Genomic DNA, 18670 nt, shown 5'->3' with positions numbered 1-18670 from the left:
AGGGAATCTTCTACACATTTTCAATTAAAGTAAAATAGTGAATTTTTAAATATACAAAATTAATATATCGCAAAAAAACTCAAAATATAACAAAATGCATAGTTTAAAATTTACCATAGATTGCAAAATATATCAGATTGTCAGTCAAAGCAACTAAGGCAAAAATTTGAAACAAACTTGATCTGCGTGTAAACATAACAAATTCTGACGAAAATAACCTATATATATAAATATATGTAACACTGATCGAGAACATATGTACTTTATAGGGCCGGAGATGACTCCTTCTGCCTGTAACGTACATTTCCTCCTAATTGATGGGTAGCGACTATTATAATATAAATTTTATATCGTTTTGGATGTTGACGCTGATTAAGATATATATTATACCCTTTGTTTTCCGGGATACATTCCAGCACAAAGTTATAATAACATTCTTTTCAGATATTTCTTGCAAATTACTCACATGTACATGCCTTTTGTTCTGAAATTATTTAAACTCAATAAAAATACGTATTGATTTTATGATAAATTTCTGTATTTTATGAATAATATCGCGTTGTATCTAAAGTTCAAATAAATATACTTAAGTGGTGAGTAAACACGTTGCCTGGCAAAGGCTAACTGAATGCGCCTCTGAAAGCCGTGTAATAGTAAAATTATAATATTTTATATTTAGCTAAGCGGATTGATTTTCATATTGGGCGAATAAATAGATGCCTACGATTTACATATGCCTCTCTGCTGTTAATTGAAATGCATAAAAAAATAATAATCATCAGCTAACTGGCTTCTGATGTTGATGTTGTTGTGGTTGTTGTTCCTTTTATTGGCCATGAATTAACTCATGACCAGTACTTGGCCCCCTGACCTTGAGCGGGCAGCGGATGATTGTAGGCAGCGGCCACATTGCCATGTGCCGCTGCTGCCGCATAATCAGTCAACTGATGCTGGGCGACTGCATGGTGAGCTGCTGCCGCATTGTAGTTGGCCGCCGCCACCGCCGACTGGTTAAGATGGTAGGCGGCCTGGGACCAGTTGGAGGGCGACTCCAGCTTCGAGTAGTTATCGCTTAAATGCAACGAGGGCGAGATCTTTGAAACGCTGTCCGCGGTCAGCTTCGAGAAGTCATCAATAGTTAGCTTGGAGTAGTCTGCAAATTTGTAGAAAGAAAGAGATATTTAGGATTAGAGTGAATAATTAGAGATAGATACGTATGTTAAAGATGCTTGGCGTGGAGAAAATAAAAATAAGGCTAAAATATGCACTGCGAATGAACAATAATTGTAATGGGATACTTAATGAAAGTATGAATCCAATCTTATGAGTCTTACATACTGATATTCGTATTCTAGGTTCAGCTTCTAAATAATGAAAGCGAGTGTAAGACACAAGTTGCAATACTATTGCCAACCAATTTAGTTCAAGAAATATTCTTGGTTCATTAAAATAATCAGCTAGATCGTAATAACTGATTTTTAAGCCGCCTATTTTAATTTCATGCGAGAGTACCTCGACATGTAATTGTCTGTCTTTAAATTTCTCTAATAAAACAATAATGTAAAGTTCACATTTACTGACAAAAAAAAGACAATACAAAAAATTTGGAATACTTAAAAAAAAGTTAAAGGAAAATACATTAACCTGTTCACAAACAAATTGCTTGCTAAAATTATAGTGATGTAAGGATGTATCCTTTTTAAACAAGAACTTATACACTGTCCTTCTGAACCACAAATATTGAACTGATTGCAACATATTTGTGCGGTTTTTGCGAACTAATTTTTCAGCAGTACAGTCTTTATATATCAACAATTTTTTCTATTAATATTGTATTGTATTTCACTATTGAAAGAATAGATTCAGCATGTAAGCGAATCAAATAAAAAACAAATTAAAGATGAATACACAAATCCTCAAAGGATAAGGTAAGATATTTATGGATGTTGAATAGGAAATAGATAGATGTAAAAATAATTCAGTGGGGAATACAATGAAGCATGTATTAAAAAAAAACAGCACTAACCTTGGTGATAGTAATTCTGGCCGCCAAAGTGGCCATGCTGCGCAAAGCCGCCTGGGAAGCCGTGTTGCGCCGCGCTCTGAACCAGATCGTAGCCACCCATCTGCGTGTGATGATGAGCCGCTGCGGCAGCGGCTGCTGCGCTGTGAGAGGTTGGTGCATGCGCTGTGGTGTGATGATGATGCGAACTGTCACTCATGCCCGTTGCACCACTCGCAGTAGTGCCTGCGGCAGGACTGTAGCCGGCCATGGAGCCAACACCAAGTGGCCCAAAGCCAAGTGGAGCAGCTGCGCTGCTGGCAGTGACGCCGACGCCAACATTGGAGCCGCTGCTGTTCATGGGCGAGAGGCCAGAGCCGGAGCCGCCTGAATGTTTGCGTAGACGCGCACGACGATTGGAGAACCAGACTTGGATGCGAGCCTCTGTCAAGCTGGTGGTTTGGGCAAGCTCCTCCCGGGTGTAGACATCCGGATACTGGGTGCGGGCAAAGGCACGCTCCAGCGCCTCCAGCTGCTCGGCGGTGAATGTGGTGCGAGAGCGTCGCTGTTTGCGCTTCAAAGGAATGCCCGGCTCCGATTCGGTGTCACTGATGTCCGAGTCGCGGCCTGCCAAAAACAAAAAGAAGAAAATAAAGGAAAAGAAAAGATGAGATGAGAAAAGGGTGTCAACTCGAACTTTATTAAAAGACTACTAAAATTATAAACGGCTCGTAAGAAGTCATAAAATTGTTCACGCTCCGCGCAGCCGCACAGAGGCGAAAGGGAACCAAAAATGACTAAATCATATTCGATGGGGCCACCGACGTGGTTCTCACTCTAATCGTGTGAATTCCCCCTGCAAAATCGAATGAGAGTGCGAGTGTGAATGTGAATGGAATCGTAGAGGAGCAATGGGAGTGTCGACGCTCACTGCGCGCCATTGCATATTAATTGAATCGTCAGGGAGCGCAACAAATCTGTCAAAAGCCACCGCCACCGCCACCGCCATCGCATCACAGATGGCAGCAGATTATGCGATCGGCAGATCTTCAACTGGGGCAAAAGGGGGAGTTGCCGCAGGCAGCTCGTAAAAGTCACCACAGTTGACAACTGACACAATATATCAAATTACACAAGAAGATGATCGGCAAGTTGTCAACGAGGCTACGCTTACTATGTACATAAAGTACTATATAACTATGACCCACACACATGGAGGAGTGCGCCAATTAACTTCGGCATCTGTTTACGAAAGCCGAACGCCGACATCGTTGTCAAATCGGCCATGAAGCGCGGCGTGTGGCAGATATTCCAAGAGTGTTGGTTATGCTAGTGGCATGTACAATTATTTGGAGAGCTCATTACACAATAGATTGACAGGCGGAAAGTGTAATAGGGTTCGTTTTCCTCTCTCTCTCTCTCACTTCGAATTATTCAACGAGATGGCAAGATCATTTTTCAAAAGAGTTACCATCACCCACCACACACACAGTTCGACTTGATCCTGCTATTGTCCGCAAAAGAGGAAATTCTTTCATCGCATTCCGCGCTGCTTTCACTTCTACTGATCGTCCTTAAGTTCCATGTGTGTGACTGTGAATCTGTGTTTCCTTTTGATTGCGGTCAGTGTAATCTTTTCCGGTCTGTCCATCCACCGAAATTATTAATTGATTTATTGGATTAGAACACTTTGATAGCGATCGTGTGATAAATAGTTTTAGCTAGTCGAAGGGTCTTAACAGGAAGTGAATTCGTAGAATTTTCTCTTCTCTTTGGGATCATCATGTAGTACAGTACACAAAAACTTATATAGGCAGCATGTGAAAAAGTTAACTTGCAGATAAGCATGAGAAACTAGTTTTTACACACTGATTTTTTGTAAGATTTACAGTAAGTGACAATTTCAATTTTATGTTTTTAATTCGATTTTATATAGTAAGTAAAAAGTTATAAAATAAATTAAGTGATATTTTATTTTAAGTGAAATATTACACGAAACTGCAGCGTTTAAATAATTCTCTTCTTAATTACTGACTAAACTAATGGTTTAATATTATCGTTTGGTACCAAAAATATTGGAAAAGTAGCTAAGAATATAATATAATATAATCTTAGTTATTCCATTCACTTGCAAGCCAATAAAAAAATAAATATTTCAATTTTTATACTTCATAAGATTTTTTTGTTAATTTGGAAAGTGATCATCAATGAAGTTTTGAAGAAATTCGTATTATTTTAGCTCAGAGTAGGACAATGAATAAATCTTATTTATCAATATATAAAGTAACAGTTTTTGTGAATCTGTTGAAATTAACGCTTTACTCGCCTTATGAATGGAATTATGCACCTGCTATATATGGAAATCAATGCAAATCCTTAAATCGTATTTGCAGAAACCAATTTTAATGGCTATAAAACACACCCAAAAACACAAGAGTGTGTGATGGAAAGAAATCCTAAAGCTTGGAACGCCCACTGTTTAGTGAATCGACATACGAAAATTCACAGTCTTATAAAAAATAAGATGAAATATAAAATACAGAAGTCAGACTATTAATCTTTCATCACACACAACAATAAAACTTAATTAAACGAAACGGGTTCCAAAAGAAAAAATAAAACTGCAGAAGCCGTTCAACAAAACGAAACGATATGTGAGAAAGACAACAAACTTGGCGAGAGGAAAACAGACTTCGAGTGAAATAGAAAGAGAAAAACAGAAAGGAATGGCAATACAAATATGAGAAAAAGAAAAATCAATTAGTTTTTAAATGTTAAACAATTTATTAATTTGTTGCTACCACCACAAAGAAAGACAGAAACTAAGAGCCAGCCACCATGGCTCTGGTGGTCGAAAAAACAATCCAACACAAAACATAACTAAACAAAAGGCCACTTTTTGGCACCACAGTGGCTACTGGCGGCAGTGGCTTTCTTTTTGACTCGCCTTGTGATAAATTGCTGCGGTTTTGTAATCCAACCCGGGATATCGATCATTTTCAACGACGTTTTGAGCTGCAGTTTCAAACAGCAGGTAGTAAATGTTGGACTCCCTGAAACTGGGGGAACACTGGATTGCTCCAATGTGTGGTCATTGGGTAGTGTGTAGTGAGTGCAAATGCCCTAACACCATTCACTTTTGATAGACTGTCCAGGCCAAGTCGAGAGGGCAAAGATCAATCGGTGGAGGGGGTCTATTATCTGTGCGTATCAGTGCACATTATTGGAATACCCCAAGTGAGACCCCGAATAACTGAAATTCTACAGTCATCAATCAACAAGAATCTGACACAATTTAAATTGCCTGCATCTAATAAACTATGCGAGAGACTCGCTGAAGCTCTCTCACTTCGCCTGTTTGTCTTTCTTTGCTCAGATCTCGACAATGCTCGACATAAGCAAATGAATTCTGTGGATTGGGCATATGACATTTTATTTGTTGGGGAATGTGAGACGAGGCCCACTGTCAGCTGTCAGCTAGAGACATGGAGACACGCGCGGTTCACGGCTCACGGTTCTGTCACCGGGCAGATTTGGGAAACATTTGAGTTTCATTTTGGGGCCTTCCTTCATCTGCTGCCTCTTGACATATAACATGGCTTATGGGGCGCTGGTTTCAACATCAGACTCCGATTCAGACTTATACGTGAAGCGGACTCAGTGTTTGCCTCGGTTATGTTATAAGGCTTAAGATTCTTGTCAGCAAAAGGATTACAGGAGCATTAAAAAATATGCCACTTTTATTTTGGATTTGAAAAACAACAAGCGTTGAGTTGGAATTCTTTTGTGTTGTTTATTTATATTCTATTCTTGGTCTTTGTCAGACATTTCAAGTGAATTGAATGAGTGATCGTTATATTTATTATTGTATATTATATTTATTTTCCATAAATATTTATTGCTTAGATTCATTTCTTTTTGCGTTAAAAGCTCCAAAGAGAAAAAATGAAAACTAATATAATCCATTTCTTATTAGAAAATAATACATCCTCCAAACATCGGTAACTCATTTTGACTTTGATATTGATCAAAAGTGACCCCAATTCTTTCTCTCTTTCTTTGTGAGACCGCCCAGCTTAGAATTTGTAAGTAAACGGATGTCAAAGAGCGTATAATTATATAACAAACATTTATTTAAATGCTTCTACCGAATATATTAACTATAATGTATCCACAATTTATGCTATCAACGCCCTCGCGATGCCCAAGTGATTTGAAATACAAATGAGGAGCAAATTATTTGTGACGATGACGATGCACGAAGAGCGACCCTGTTTCCATCCAAAGAAGAACATTTAAACTAATTTACAAAATTGTTAACTGACGACACGAAAATTGAGAAAAGACCAAAAATTAGTTATAATCATAATCCGGCGGCAAAAGAGCCGATTGTATGAAGCCAGGGCCCCCCGAAGATGCCAAGATACAAATGCAGATCAGAAAATGCAGAATGAAATGAAACTAATTTAAATAACAATGCGCACAAACACTTGATCAAAACAAATCCCCACCGAGATGAGCAGACATACAAGACAGCACAAGACAGCGACTGCGACAGCAGCAAACACACAGATGCAGATGCAGATACTGAGACACAGATACACAAACACATACAGATACAGATACTGCATTGGGTAGCCCGGAGTTGGCTAAAGTGCGATAATACGTTAATAAAATATTTTGTAACTCATCAACACGAACGAGCCCAGCGGTACATCGAGTCGAGTTGGATCGACTCGGCGGCAAAACAGTCAAGCCCATTGGCTCATGGGCCCACAATGAGATCAAACGGAACGCACAGGACACCCCGGTGGGCATTAAAGATGCCGCGTACGATCGGTGCATTTGAAGTCGAAGCGCTGCTTTTGTTAACGTTGACACTTTTTTCGGGCATGAACGATTTTAATGGGTTTTCTGGCCGAACAAATGAGCCACACCACAAGCACCACGAAGACCCCAGACCATATGGATGATAGAGGGCAGACAACGACCACATCTCTACTACCCAGTGTGTGTGCGTGTGTGTAGACCGCACACACATGCGCTGAAGAAAAGGACCAGGATATTTTTGCGCAATCACTGAAGAGGCTACGCATCTTCCATCTCTCTTTCCGCTAGTTCACAAGTCATTTGTCATGTGACACTGCAAGAATGCAACATCTACCTTCCTCTCGCTCTCACTCGCGTTCTTCCCTGCGTCAGTGTCTGTCTCTTTCGCACTGCTAAGTTCTCTCTTGCCATTAGAGAAGGTGTGAACTGCTTTAGAACACTACCAAACCCGAACTTGAGTTTCATCGAGCGGCGACCGTTTGTCTTCTGTAGCCATTGCGACTTCTCTTCTTTGTCTCTTCTTTTCTTTTCTCTTTTCTCTACTTGTTTTTTTGCAAATAATTGAACCTGTTTGTATTTGCGCTAGCTATGGATCTGGATCTGGCCCCTGTTTGCCATTGTTGCCGCATTGTCTGGCTAAGGAAAATATTTTGGTAAATTGCCCCTGGGCCCTGACCATTCTCACGCGTCGAGGTGTCCTGGCGGTCTCGCTTGATGCCTTCTCATCTATTGTCCAGAGCGCGGCTTTTCATTTACACTAATTACCACAAGTGTTTCCCCTGACTTGACTTCTTGCTGGTGTCGGTGTTTTGGCATTTGATTTTTTTGTAAATGTTATTGTTTGCGTCTCTCACTTTCCTTTTGAGTGGGGCCTTGACCTGACATGGGTTGGACTATTACCATGCCAGATAATACAAATCGCACGCGTATTTATCAGACACAAGGTCGGCATCACAAACTGGGATCAGTCTATTGTTGCACGCGTTTAGCGAAGGCGTTGCAACATTTAGCGGCAACATTTGTTGTCGCTACAAAAATAAGGCGTGCTATCTATGTGCTATGAGGCACATTTCACAGAAATGTGTTCCGAAATTTCACTCCAACCGATCGATACTTATCTTTCGGTACACTTTAATCTGCCCTTCCATCAATTTCTGCTAAATGTCAGAATTAAAATGGAAATAAAAAATGCATATACCAAAAATAAAAGCAATACCTAGTAATATTTTCTTGTAAAATAAAATATAATAATATTAATTTAAAACCTGAACTAACAGATTATATAAGTATATCCATGAAAATCATGTTATCAGACAAATAATTATGATAATTATTATCAGTAATCTAAAATTGGGCAAATTGGATCTTAAGCTTATAACAATTAAATAAAGCACAAACAAATATTCTTTAATATCTACGGTTCAATGTTTTACAGAATTTGTCAAGATTCAAAATGTATGAAAAACAATGCTAATATAATTCTAATAATCATAATAATTATTATTATAATTTTGGTGACCAGCGAAATCAATAAATACAATTACAAACTTTTGTGACTCCAATAAAAAAAGATAAATTTCCTATTAAGAGATATACTAAATGGAAGTATAAATAACTATAATATAGTTTCTCTTCGAATTCGGAATTGCTATTGATGACGGCAAATTGCATTTAATCGGTCAAACAAAAAAAAAAAAGAATATGCTCGAAACCCTTTTTTTTGCTTTTCTGTTAATTTCAAACTGTCTATGCAACATATTGAATCATATTTATTTTTGTATAATGTAATGAATTTTTTAATTGGTTTTTAGTTCAAACGCGTGTCGGCAAACTATAAATAAAACTATCAATGCTCCTAATAACATCTTCATATTGTGATATCAATCGCTATTGATGAATTTCAGTAAGTATTGAGTATTGTTTTTTTGTTTTTGTTTTTGTTTGTCACCAATAGCTCCCCAACGACAGTTGCAGCCCCCACACAAAAATTTCTTTTTGTATTTTCAGTTATTATTTGATATTCCACATCTTTTCGTCGCTTTTGGTGTATACGAAAAGATCAAAGCGAGCCGCCGCTAAACACAGCCAGCGACAATGAGCCCAGATGAGAGCTAAAGTTTTGGGATCTCAGGGTCGGGGATCTGAGGGCTGAGGGCCAAGAGACGACAGACGAGAGATGCGAGCAGTGGCCCTGGGAGCCAGTTGTATAAATTGTACAAAATGAAAATCAAAATCAAACGAAATTATAAGTGAAATACGAGACGAAGAAATATATATTTAATAATGCATAATTTTTTTCGGGTGCCACAGCTGAGACCAGGGCTCGGGTCCACGGACGGTTGGTTGGTTACTCCTAACCCTACCACACGACGGCAAAGAAGGCGTTGATTACAGGCAACGACACCGACTCCAGAGCTCTGATTCTGGATCACAAGAGTCAAATGGAAGGGATGCTCACTGTGAATGTGTCTCTGTGAGTGCTGTTCCGATTGCAAATGGGTCCAGCTGACCAACTAAACATAATGACGGTGCCTCTGATACCGCTGCTGCTGCTGCTGCTGCTGCATGATTACGAGGAATGGGAATGGAGATGGGAACAGGGACTGGGTATTGGGCATGGCAATGATGATGGGAGGGCGTGTGCTTATTATACGCTTCGACAGCATAATGATAGCTCTTGTCTTGGAAGTTATATAGATTATGTTTAGTAATTCGCATTTGTACAATTTGGAATAGTTAAATGGCTTACGCACACAGGTGCTCATATAGCAGCTAAAGGGTTCGTTGAGTTCATAATTTAAATTGCGAATACAGAACTGAACATTAATTGCTACAGTTAAATTTTTGTTTAGTATTTTCTTGCATTCAACTTTGAGTTAGAAAAGAGATTAGTTAACATTCAATTTGGGATTTAAACTTGGAAAACATGTAGAAAGATACATACAAAATTGCTCCAGGTAAATAGAAGATTGCGCAATTTTATATTTTTGTTAAAATTAGTATGTTCGTGCATTCAACTTCGAGCGAGAAAATAAACTAGTCTACAAAATAGTCAGTTAATGTTGAAGACTTCGAAAGATGTAGATAAAGGTAGTTATAGTAAAAGGCTTAGTTAGTAAATTAAGACCTATGACAACATAAACATATGTAAATGCTTTTGGAAAAGGGTGCACAACAAACTAAATTTTGACTATTCACCTGACTTCAGTTTCCTCAGTTTCACCTGGAGTCATAAAGAACATTCGCCTCGCCGCAGGATGAAAGAAAAAACGGAATGAATTATCTGCCGAATGTCAGCAGTTCAAGGTTAGAGGACACCCAAAACATAATCAATATTCATTCAGAAAGTGCAAGCCGCAAAGTGCAACATAGGACATTGGCCGTCTCAAGGTGACTGAAGGAAGCTGAGGCACCTACTGAGCCATTGTCACCTTTTCGGCCGTGTTGTGACAGGAATTGTAGCCCAAATATCAGAGAGGATGTCGGCAAAAACGGACAATTGGCATAAAGGCCAGAAGAAAAAATCAGAAAATTCAAATGACGAGACTGGTGAAAATGTACGTCTAATGATGCAACAAAAAATATCTAGTCAATTTTCTGGCCGAGACTCGTAAACTATGCCTCCTATATATGTAAGAGAACAGGCCAACTCTTTGACCCCCGCCGATCGTTTATCGAATGACTATGCATATTTAGCCTGATTATTGGCCCCGTTCAGAGTTTGAGTGAGTGACGGAGTAGGAGTCAGCAAACAGACTCAATGCTCAAACTGAGAGTCAGAGTCTAAGTCAGAGTCAGATACAGCGTCGAGGTCTCACGCAAAGGCAGTGAAAACCGGGTTATTAGCTGTACGTTGCGCTGGAGAATCTCTAAACTCCAATATCGAATCTCTCGTGTACTTTTTTTTTTGATTCTCAGGTGTCATCATCTACACCTATTTGGTGTGTTTGATCTGTGTTTGAGGCTGTTGTGTTGCCAACAACGAAACGATCGTTATCGAGCGAGGGCAGCCACATCCATTGTAATATTTTGAGCGGCTTTGATTTAAGTTTAAGTCGCTCGTTCTAAGACGATCAAAGCCGAGTTGCCGACACACACACACAAACAATTTTGTTGATTTGATCAACAAATGATTTGAGAATGATTTTACGAAATTACTTGTACATATCAAATGATCTGTAATTTTTGTAGCACGTTTTTCCCCTCGTTTGCAAGAGATTCATTACTTACCGCCGAGTATCCCGTGTATGGTATAATCCTTGCGCCCATCCTCACTGCTTCGATCACTTCCTCGTAGCAGTCGACTGATCGACGATGTCGACGGTGGATCCGCAAAACCCTCCTGTTGGAGAAAAATAGTGGACAATGAGCTAGAGACTTGTAAGGGTATGTATGTAAATTATCTTCGTATTTCTACCAGTTACACATAGGGTAGAAGGGTTGTGCCTACATGCAATGGTTTTTTTCCTGCCTGCAATATATTTTCAATACCAATTTTTTTGGTATTCTTTAGTATTTTTGGTTTTATAAAAATTGCATCACAGTCGAGCACACTTGATTGCAGTTTTCCTACTTATTATACCCGTTATCCGTAGGGTAAGAAGGTATTAAAACTTGGTGCGTACAGACTATGGCATCGTCACTGTTTTGCTATTTTAAAATTGGGTAACGGGTATCTCACAGTCGAGCACAGTACTGCAGTTCTCACACTTGTTGTATCTTGTAACTGTGTATCTTATCTAAATGAGCTCACGCTATCGCACCAAATAAAGCACACAAATCCAATTAGGATCAGTGATCGCCGCATAAATATCTTTTTGGGCTACTGGTTGGGTCTATAAATTTTACTATAGGTAGCTCCGAGTCAGCTTGGCTTTTTGGGATTGGTTCGCTCAACTTCGGTTTAGACTCAGCTTTTCTTTTCTTTTCTTTTTATTTATTTTTTTTTTTCTTGGTTTTTTGGATGCGGATTTACGTTTCACTTGGACATTAATTCCACAGACGCTCGGCAGCTGCCCACTTGGTGTTTGGACAATTTTTATCTTTTCCCCACTCTTTTGCTTTTCCACGATCTCTCTGGCTGACTGTTGTAATCCAATTAAGAGAAATGTCAAGCGTCTGGCGACAAGCCCTAAGAATTTGTCCGAGTGTCACGTGTTGTCTTAAATACCGCGACATATCGCAGGTGTGAATTTTAATACATTTACTTGTAAAATTCAGGAAGAAAAAGGTGAATGAAACAATAACGACAGTTTCGTAATCCTTAACACAATCGCATTTCAATTGTTCACTTTAATTAAAATTGCGACTTTATATTTACTACGAAAATATATCATGAAATGAAATAGCATTGAAACAAAACTACGTTGCACTAATCATAAAAATGTTATGGGTCAGTCAATTTTCTAAATTTGATCAAAATATTGACGCTTAGAATGAATAACAATAAATGCATTTATGTAATTATCTTTAGGTCTTGTATAGATATTTTGTATTCGCTCATATTATATATTATGTATATATATTACTATATTACATAATGTCATAAGAAGATAACATAAGAAGTCAAAACTGCTAAATGCTCAAATCATCATCTGATATGATATAATTCCAATTTTGAATTATTTTCTTCTGAATTGTGATACCAAAATTAATGGAAATTCTAAAACATAATCAAATCAAAATGCTTCAAGTCCTCACCAATTTCTCATGCAATGCATCCAAAAAACTGTCAGTTTTCATTAGAGCAACTTCAACTGTCATTTCCACAGCAGTATCGGCCTCAACTATACACAAATTAAAGGCGCAATGTAATCGTAGTCTGACGCAGACGATCTGTCTGATCTCTGGATGGAATTGGAGCTGATGTAGAAGTAAGATTCGGAGTTGGAGTTGGAGTTGAACGTCAGCATTTCAAATGGAGTGGCATGTGCCGCAAACATTTTCATGATTAATAATAATAGTAAACATATATTTTATTCATGCGGCAAAAACCCGTCCACGTAATGTTTTATAATTTCGGAACGAACAATGGTGCCACAACTGGCACCTCATAGTCATAAAGACAAGAGCCAGACGCCGCTTGGAGCCAACTTGCAACCGAAACTGACATTTTGTCCAGTGCGAGCATTGGGAGCTGGGAACTACGCTTCACTTTGCTGTCTGGTTAGCTGCTCCGGCTACTGGCTCTTATTTCTATTGAATGTGTCATGGAAATGACAACAACAACAACAACACACGTTGCAACAGCAACAGCAACAACAACAACTGGCGAAGTATGTTTTGATTTTCAACTAGACTTTGCTGCGTTATTTATGAGTGTGCCCCTTGGGTAATGCTCTCTGTACATGGCTCTGAGTCCGCCTGGTCAGTTGTGGTGGCTTGCCTACCGGTTGCCAGTTGCCAGTTGGAATGTGTGACAGCTTATCTTGTACGAACTGACAACTGGAACCCGTCCCGAACCCGTTCAGACGCCAAATCGTTGCCCCCCGACTGAGCGACACCTTTTTTCTTTGATTTTTTATATTCCTACTCTTGATTTCAGGCTACACAAATTCAATTGAAATTTAATTAATTAGTTGACAGTTGGATTGACACTTGAGCGCGCTTTATGCACAAAAGTATTTTCTATATTTTGGATATATTTTCGACTCTAACTTCTTGCTTGACTGACAGGTGTGGTTTGTTCTCTTCTCAGAAAGCGAAGATTTAGGTTAGAGATGAGTTATTGTTGCATGTGGCTAACATATGTATGCAAAAATGCAAGCAGTAATAAATAGAAAGGAAAGTCGTAATCTTTAAGAATTAAAAAACCGAATAATCTATAATGAGATGAATTGCTATTAAGAATTTTTATAAATACTAAAATAATAAACGATTGCGACGATTTTTACGATGTGAATTTAAAAACTCACGATTAATCGATTGATTTATGTAATTAATACCAGCTGAATCAATCATAATGCCGTCGAAACCACAGTAAAAACTCAAACGACTATAGATCAGATGCAGATACAGATTGAAACTCAGCGATCATGACGCGAAGATCGCCAATGGCGTATTCTAATTAAGCGTGAAGCGCACCTGGAGGCTCTTTTGACGCCTACTGCCAGCCCATGCAGCGTGCACCACAGAAATAAACAAGACATGGATAGAGAGACAGCGAGTGAGAAAGAGATGATGAAGAGAGTAAGAACGAGAGATAGGAACAGATGCAGATGCTGAGACACAGATACATTTCAAATGTGATGCAATTTCTTAGCTTGATCGCATCGATGGCCGCTCGAATTGGTATCGCCACATAAACTGTAACTAATTGCGGCTTCAAAAAAGAGACCAGCATAAGGAAGAAGACATGAGCCGCCGAAGGCAAAACCGAGTGTGTAAGGAGTGGGGAGCACGGCCAGCTGCCTATGCCTCTGACCAGTAGGCAGCATGCCCAAAATAAATCAGAGGAGGAACAACAACTGTTCCCCAAGAGCAAACAACATTGGCGTAGGTTCAGAAAACGTTTGAGGCCATGATTTGTTTGTTTTGTTTCGCCGAAATGTATTTTGGTTTGCGAAAAAAACTAAATGATGAGAAAAAAAACTTAGTTTATAAAATTTTGTTTCCAATAACAAATATTAAAAAGGTATATTAATAATTCTTTCTCAATTAATACAAACTAATCATATTTTTGTAGACCCTAGAAAAATGGGAAGATGACATCCGGACCCGTCAATTACAAGGATAGACTGAGGGATATGGGTACAGCAACTCTTATATTAAAGATGATCAATATATACATACATATATATAAATAATAAAAGGTGCGTGTTGCATAGATATTTAAAAACCAGGATACCCTTTTTTGGTGTCTAAAATATATAAACCGTAAAATTAAAGTAAAACAAGTGAGATAGTCACAGTTGAGTGTGCTCGACTGTGAGATACCCGCTACCTATTTTGAATAAAACCAAAATATTGCGGTATTTTTTAAAATATACCAAATTACAAATATACTAAAAATATACCAAAAGGTATATTCGTTATATCGATATAGTACCCCATTCAAAATATACCATAGACGGCACAATATACCAGATTGTCGGCCAAAGCAACTAAAACCCCTAGTAAGTAGGCGTTTTTGCTCATATAGTACAAAAGTATTTCTTTAATAACTTCCACAATCTTTATCTGATCGCAATCAAATTTTCAGAAATCATAAATACTATAGTTATTATTATATACTTCAAAATTCGCAGTTGTAGCTTGAAAATTACGCTTGTTATTCGATTTTATTGATTTGCGGGGTGCGGAAGTGGGCGTGGCAAAAACTTGAAACAAACTTGATCTGCGCGCAAACATAACAAATACAGCTCTATCTCTTATAGTCTCTGAGATCTAGGTGTTCGTACGGACGTACGGACAGACACACAGACCCATGTCCGTCTAGATCATCCCGGTTGTTGATGCTGATCAAGAATATATATACTTTATAGGGTCGGAGATGCCTCCTTCCTGCCGGCAGAAAGTTATAATACCCTTCTACCTTATGGGCAGCGGGTATAAAAAGAAGTACAATTTTCACCATGTATAATGAGTATAGAGCGAGTCAAGGTGCCCTGAATCATAGACTGATCGTCGTTTCATGTGGAGATGCGTGTCAAACCGGAAGAAACAGGGAAAAATACAACAAAATAAAATTACACCTTGTGTGCCATAAGGATAAAACAGTGCCGCTTGGAAAGGAGGTCAGCACGAAGACTGTTGGCGTTGGCTCATGGCTAAATCGATTTGTTAACGGTTTGGGTGGCATTGCGAAAATTTGTCGTCGCTGTTGTACAACAAAATTGTCAAGTTGCTGCTGTTGCTTGTTGTACCTCAAAAAGGGCAGACGGCATATGCAAAAGGGCCTAAAGATGTCACCGGTAACTGGTAACGTGCCATAAACAAAGCCAGCGGGCGTGCAACAGGACTCAAAACTGGACTCGGCATCGAAGGAGAAGTCGGACCCGAGAGTGCCACGTGACTTTTCGGAAAACGGAAGTAAGCCGACGACTTTCGATTGTGTTTGTATTGCGGCTCTGAATGGACATAATGTCATGTGGTTAGAGCTACTGGGCGGATCCTGCGTAAATCCCTATCCTATTTACGCTCTCACATTTTTATAGCTTCCTGCGCAGGTGCATAAAAGACATAAATAGAATAATAGAGCCTCGCACTATGAACTCACCTTGATCAATTTCTCGCGTATCTCCCAACTGAATATGCCGGGATTTTCCTTACGCATTTCATCGATGCGTCCTTCGATCTCTGGCGATGTTACCTTGGGCTTCGATCCGCCAATCACTCCCGGTCTTATTGAGCCTGTCTCCTGGTAGCGATTCAGTATTTTCGACACACAGCCATGCGATACTCTCAATTGTCGCGATATCACACATGGCCGGACGCCGCTGGCCGCCATTTCCACGATTTTCAGGCGTATGTGATTGGGCAGCGGTCGACCATTTATGAAGACGCCTCCGAGTTGATTAACGCGTCCTTGGCCTGTACATATTAGAAAAGAGTGTCAGTTTATTAGATTAAATAAAGATCTTGGGGCAATTCTGGGTCAATTTGCGTAATGAATCAAGCCAGCCAATTAATAAATTACTCTATATTTGAGAATATAAGTTATTGTTTTATATACAAATTTTAGATGGAGTGTCTATTAACGTAACATAATCATATACATGCGTTATGTAGTCTGCTTTAATGTAGTTAATGATAATGATAGCTTTCTCTAACAAGTCTCTTTAAATATTAGTAATTTTAGTTTAAGTATTTAGTTAGTTGGCAAGTATTTCAGGGAGTAATTGGCGTATTTTCTAATTTCATAAAGAATGGTAAAGTTTTTACACTCATTGGTCAAAGTTTGCATGTCTGTCGGGAAGGAAACTTTGATCGATCAGGAGAGTCAAAGTTTATCTAGATACATATTTACCAGCAAACCGATCAACTTTGGTGTCAATATCTTGTTTACCTAAGCGTTAAATGTTTTTTTTTTTTTTCAAAATTCGGAAGGAAATCAATAAAGCCAGTTTATTATTATGAAGTGAATGATTTCATGTGATAAGCTCGTTTCAAGAACCAAATTATGAGAAAATATTTAAATTCAAAATTGCGCAAATGCAACATGGTTTTGCGTTTTTTTGGAATTGTACGCATTTGAAGTACTCAAAACAAATTAAACCAATCTGAATCAGGCCTTAGAGTATTAGACGATAAGATATAACGACCAAATTGAGAATTCACCGCTTAATATTTCATCTGTATTAAGACGATCAGATAGTACGACGATCAGATTGAGAATAAACCTCTTAAAGTTTGATCTGTATGGCATATTTGTTAGAATAAATGATAGCTTACCTTGAAAAGGATAACCGGCAAAAAGAGGTCGTAAGGAGTTGGCGCTGGACATATCCATTTTTTTAATGTTTTGCTTAACAGTTAACTTAGAAACTATGTTTTGCAACTTTTGGCAGTACGAATAGCGTGGACCACAAGTCAAAGGCTTAAGTGGGTCGATGCATGTGGTCCATAAGCATACACCAGCACTCACTCACACACACACAAAGAGAGTACGGACACATACAATAATTAGGAAAAAATGCAAATTATAATCCACAATTCACATGCTGGTCTAAAGCTATAGTAAATATAACTATATGCTAGCCAGAGCTATAGCTGTAACAGTAAATTGCGCGCACGCGATTTCCGACGGAAGGAAGCGAGGCACGATGCTGACGTTGACGATGATTCGAGTGGATGCTGAAAACGCGACGTGGTTTCTCGTTTCTTGGAATTGCGCGCGCTTGCAACGATCAAACAGCACGAGACTTGCAAAGCAACTAAAGGCATAAATTAACGAAGGCCGGCCGGGCGACGAATACGGCCGACAATGAGATCGCGGCTATAAACTGGTTTCCCACCAAACAATACAACACAACAAGCTGAGGGAGAGAGTGAGCTGCGCACAGCTTTCGCGTCCGCCCTTTTGTGCTGCTGCTGCTGCCTGGCGCCACAATATGGCAACGATCAAAAAGTTGCCAGCGACAGCGCGAGCACGAGTGAGAGAGCATGATAAGTCGTTACTCTCTCGCTGCTCTCTGCTCTCTCGCTGTGTGCGCTTTAATCGATTGCGACCACACGGCACGCCTCTAAACTGTCTGCGCACGCTGATTGGCCGACTGCTTTGGGGCGGTTCGTGCTCAGCGCTTTGATATCAACAATAATCAAGAACATCAACCCCCTCCCGTTCCCGTTGCCGTTGCCCGTTGTCGCTGCCGTTGCCCGTCGGCATCATCAGCGATCTTTCTGCAGCTGTCACTAGTCCTGTCATGGCTGTTGCAACTGCTCGCTCTCTCTTTCTCTCTCTTGCTTGCTCTCTCCTATTCAGCCCTTCATTGTTGTCCTTGTGTATGTGACACTTTTGTATAAATGGATGACTTTTGTCGCTGGCAGCCAATTAAAGCGTGAAGGCTGCCGGCGGCTGGCGGCTGGCACGGCACAGGGCACAAGGCATGGCAATGGCACAGGATAGAACAGGACACATGGCCACCGATTTTACCTTTTGCGCATTGTATTATCAATCGTTCCGCTTGGCATTTTAGCACCCACGGTCGTCTGTGTGTACGTTTGTGTGTATGTTTATGCCATTTTTCCACTTCTTCTTCTTCGCTGACGTCTTTTTGGATGCTGTTGTTGTTGTATTCATTTGCAATTTTGATGGGTTGTTAGTTGGGTTAGGTCCAAGAGCAACTCGACATAGACATAGGCATTGCGTAGTTCCCGCATTGTTGTTTGTCATCATCA

General features: G+C 39.4%; 1 protein-coding gene and 1 long non-coding RNA gene across 2 annotated transcripts; one reads left to right on the top strand and one right to left on the bottom strand.

The window, feature by feature from the left end:
* Positions 1–541: 541 nt before the first annotated feature.
* Positions 542–17685, bottom strand: LOC132793013 (protein gooseberry-neuro). Its single transcript, XM_060802597.1, has 5 exons — positions 17225–17685; positions 16050–16363; positions 11063–11174; positions 2027–2629; positions 542–1153 (listed from the first exon to the last, which is right to left on the bottom strand). The coding sequence occupies exons 1-5, from the start codon at positions 17280–17282 to the stop codon at positions 846–848; spliced, it is 1395 nt and encodes a 464-aa protein (XP_060658580.1). The 5' UTR covers positions 17283–17685; the 3' UTR covers positions 542–845.
* On the top strand, positions 8176–9087 carry LOC132793014 (uncharacterized). The gene is made up of 3 exons (XR_009633064.1): positions 8176–8287; positions 8644–8735; positions 8801–9087. It is a non-coding gene; the product is annotated as an uncharacterized LOC132793014 (long non-coding RNA).
* Positions 17686–18670: the final 985 nt, after the last annotated feature.

Source organism: Drosophila nasuta, chromosome 3 (assembly GCF_023558535.2).
Source record: "Drosophila nasuta strain 15112-1781.00 chromosome 3, ASM2355853v1, whole genome shotgun sequence".
Classification (NCBI taxonomy): Eukaryota; Metazoa; Arthropoda; class Insecta; order Diptera; family Drosophilidae; genus Drosophila; species Drosophila nasuta.
The sequence above is the reverse complement of the archived record's forward strand: the minus strand, read 5'-3'. Positions and strand labels throughout refer to the sequence as shown.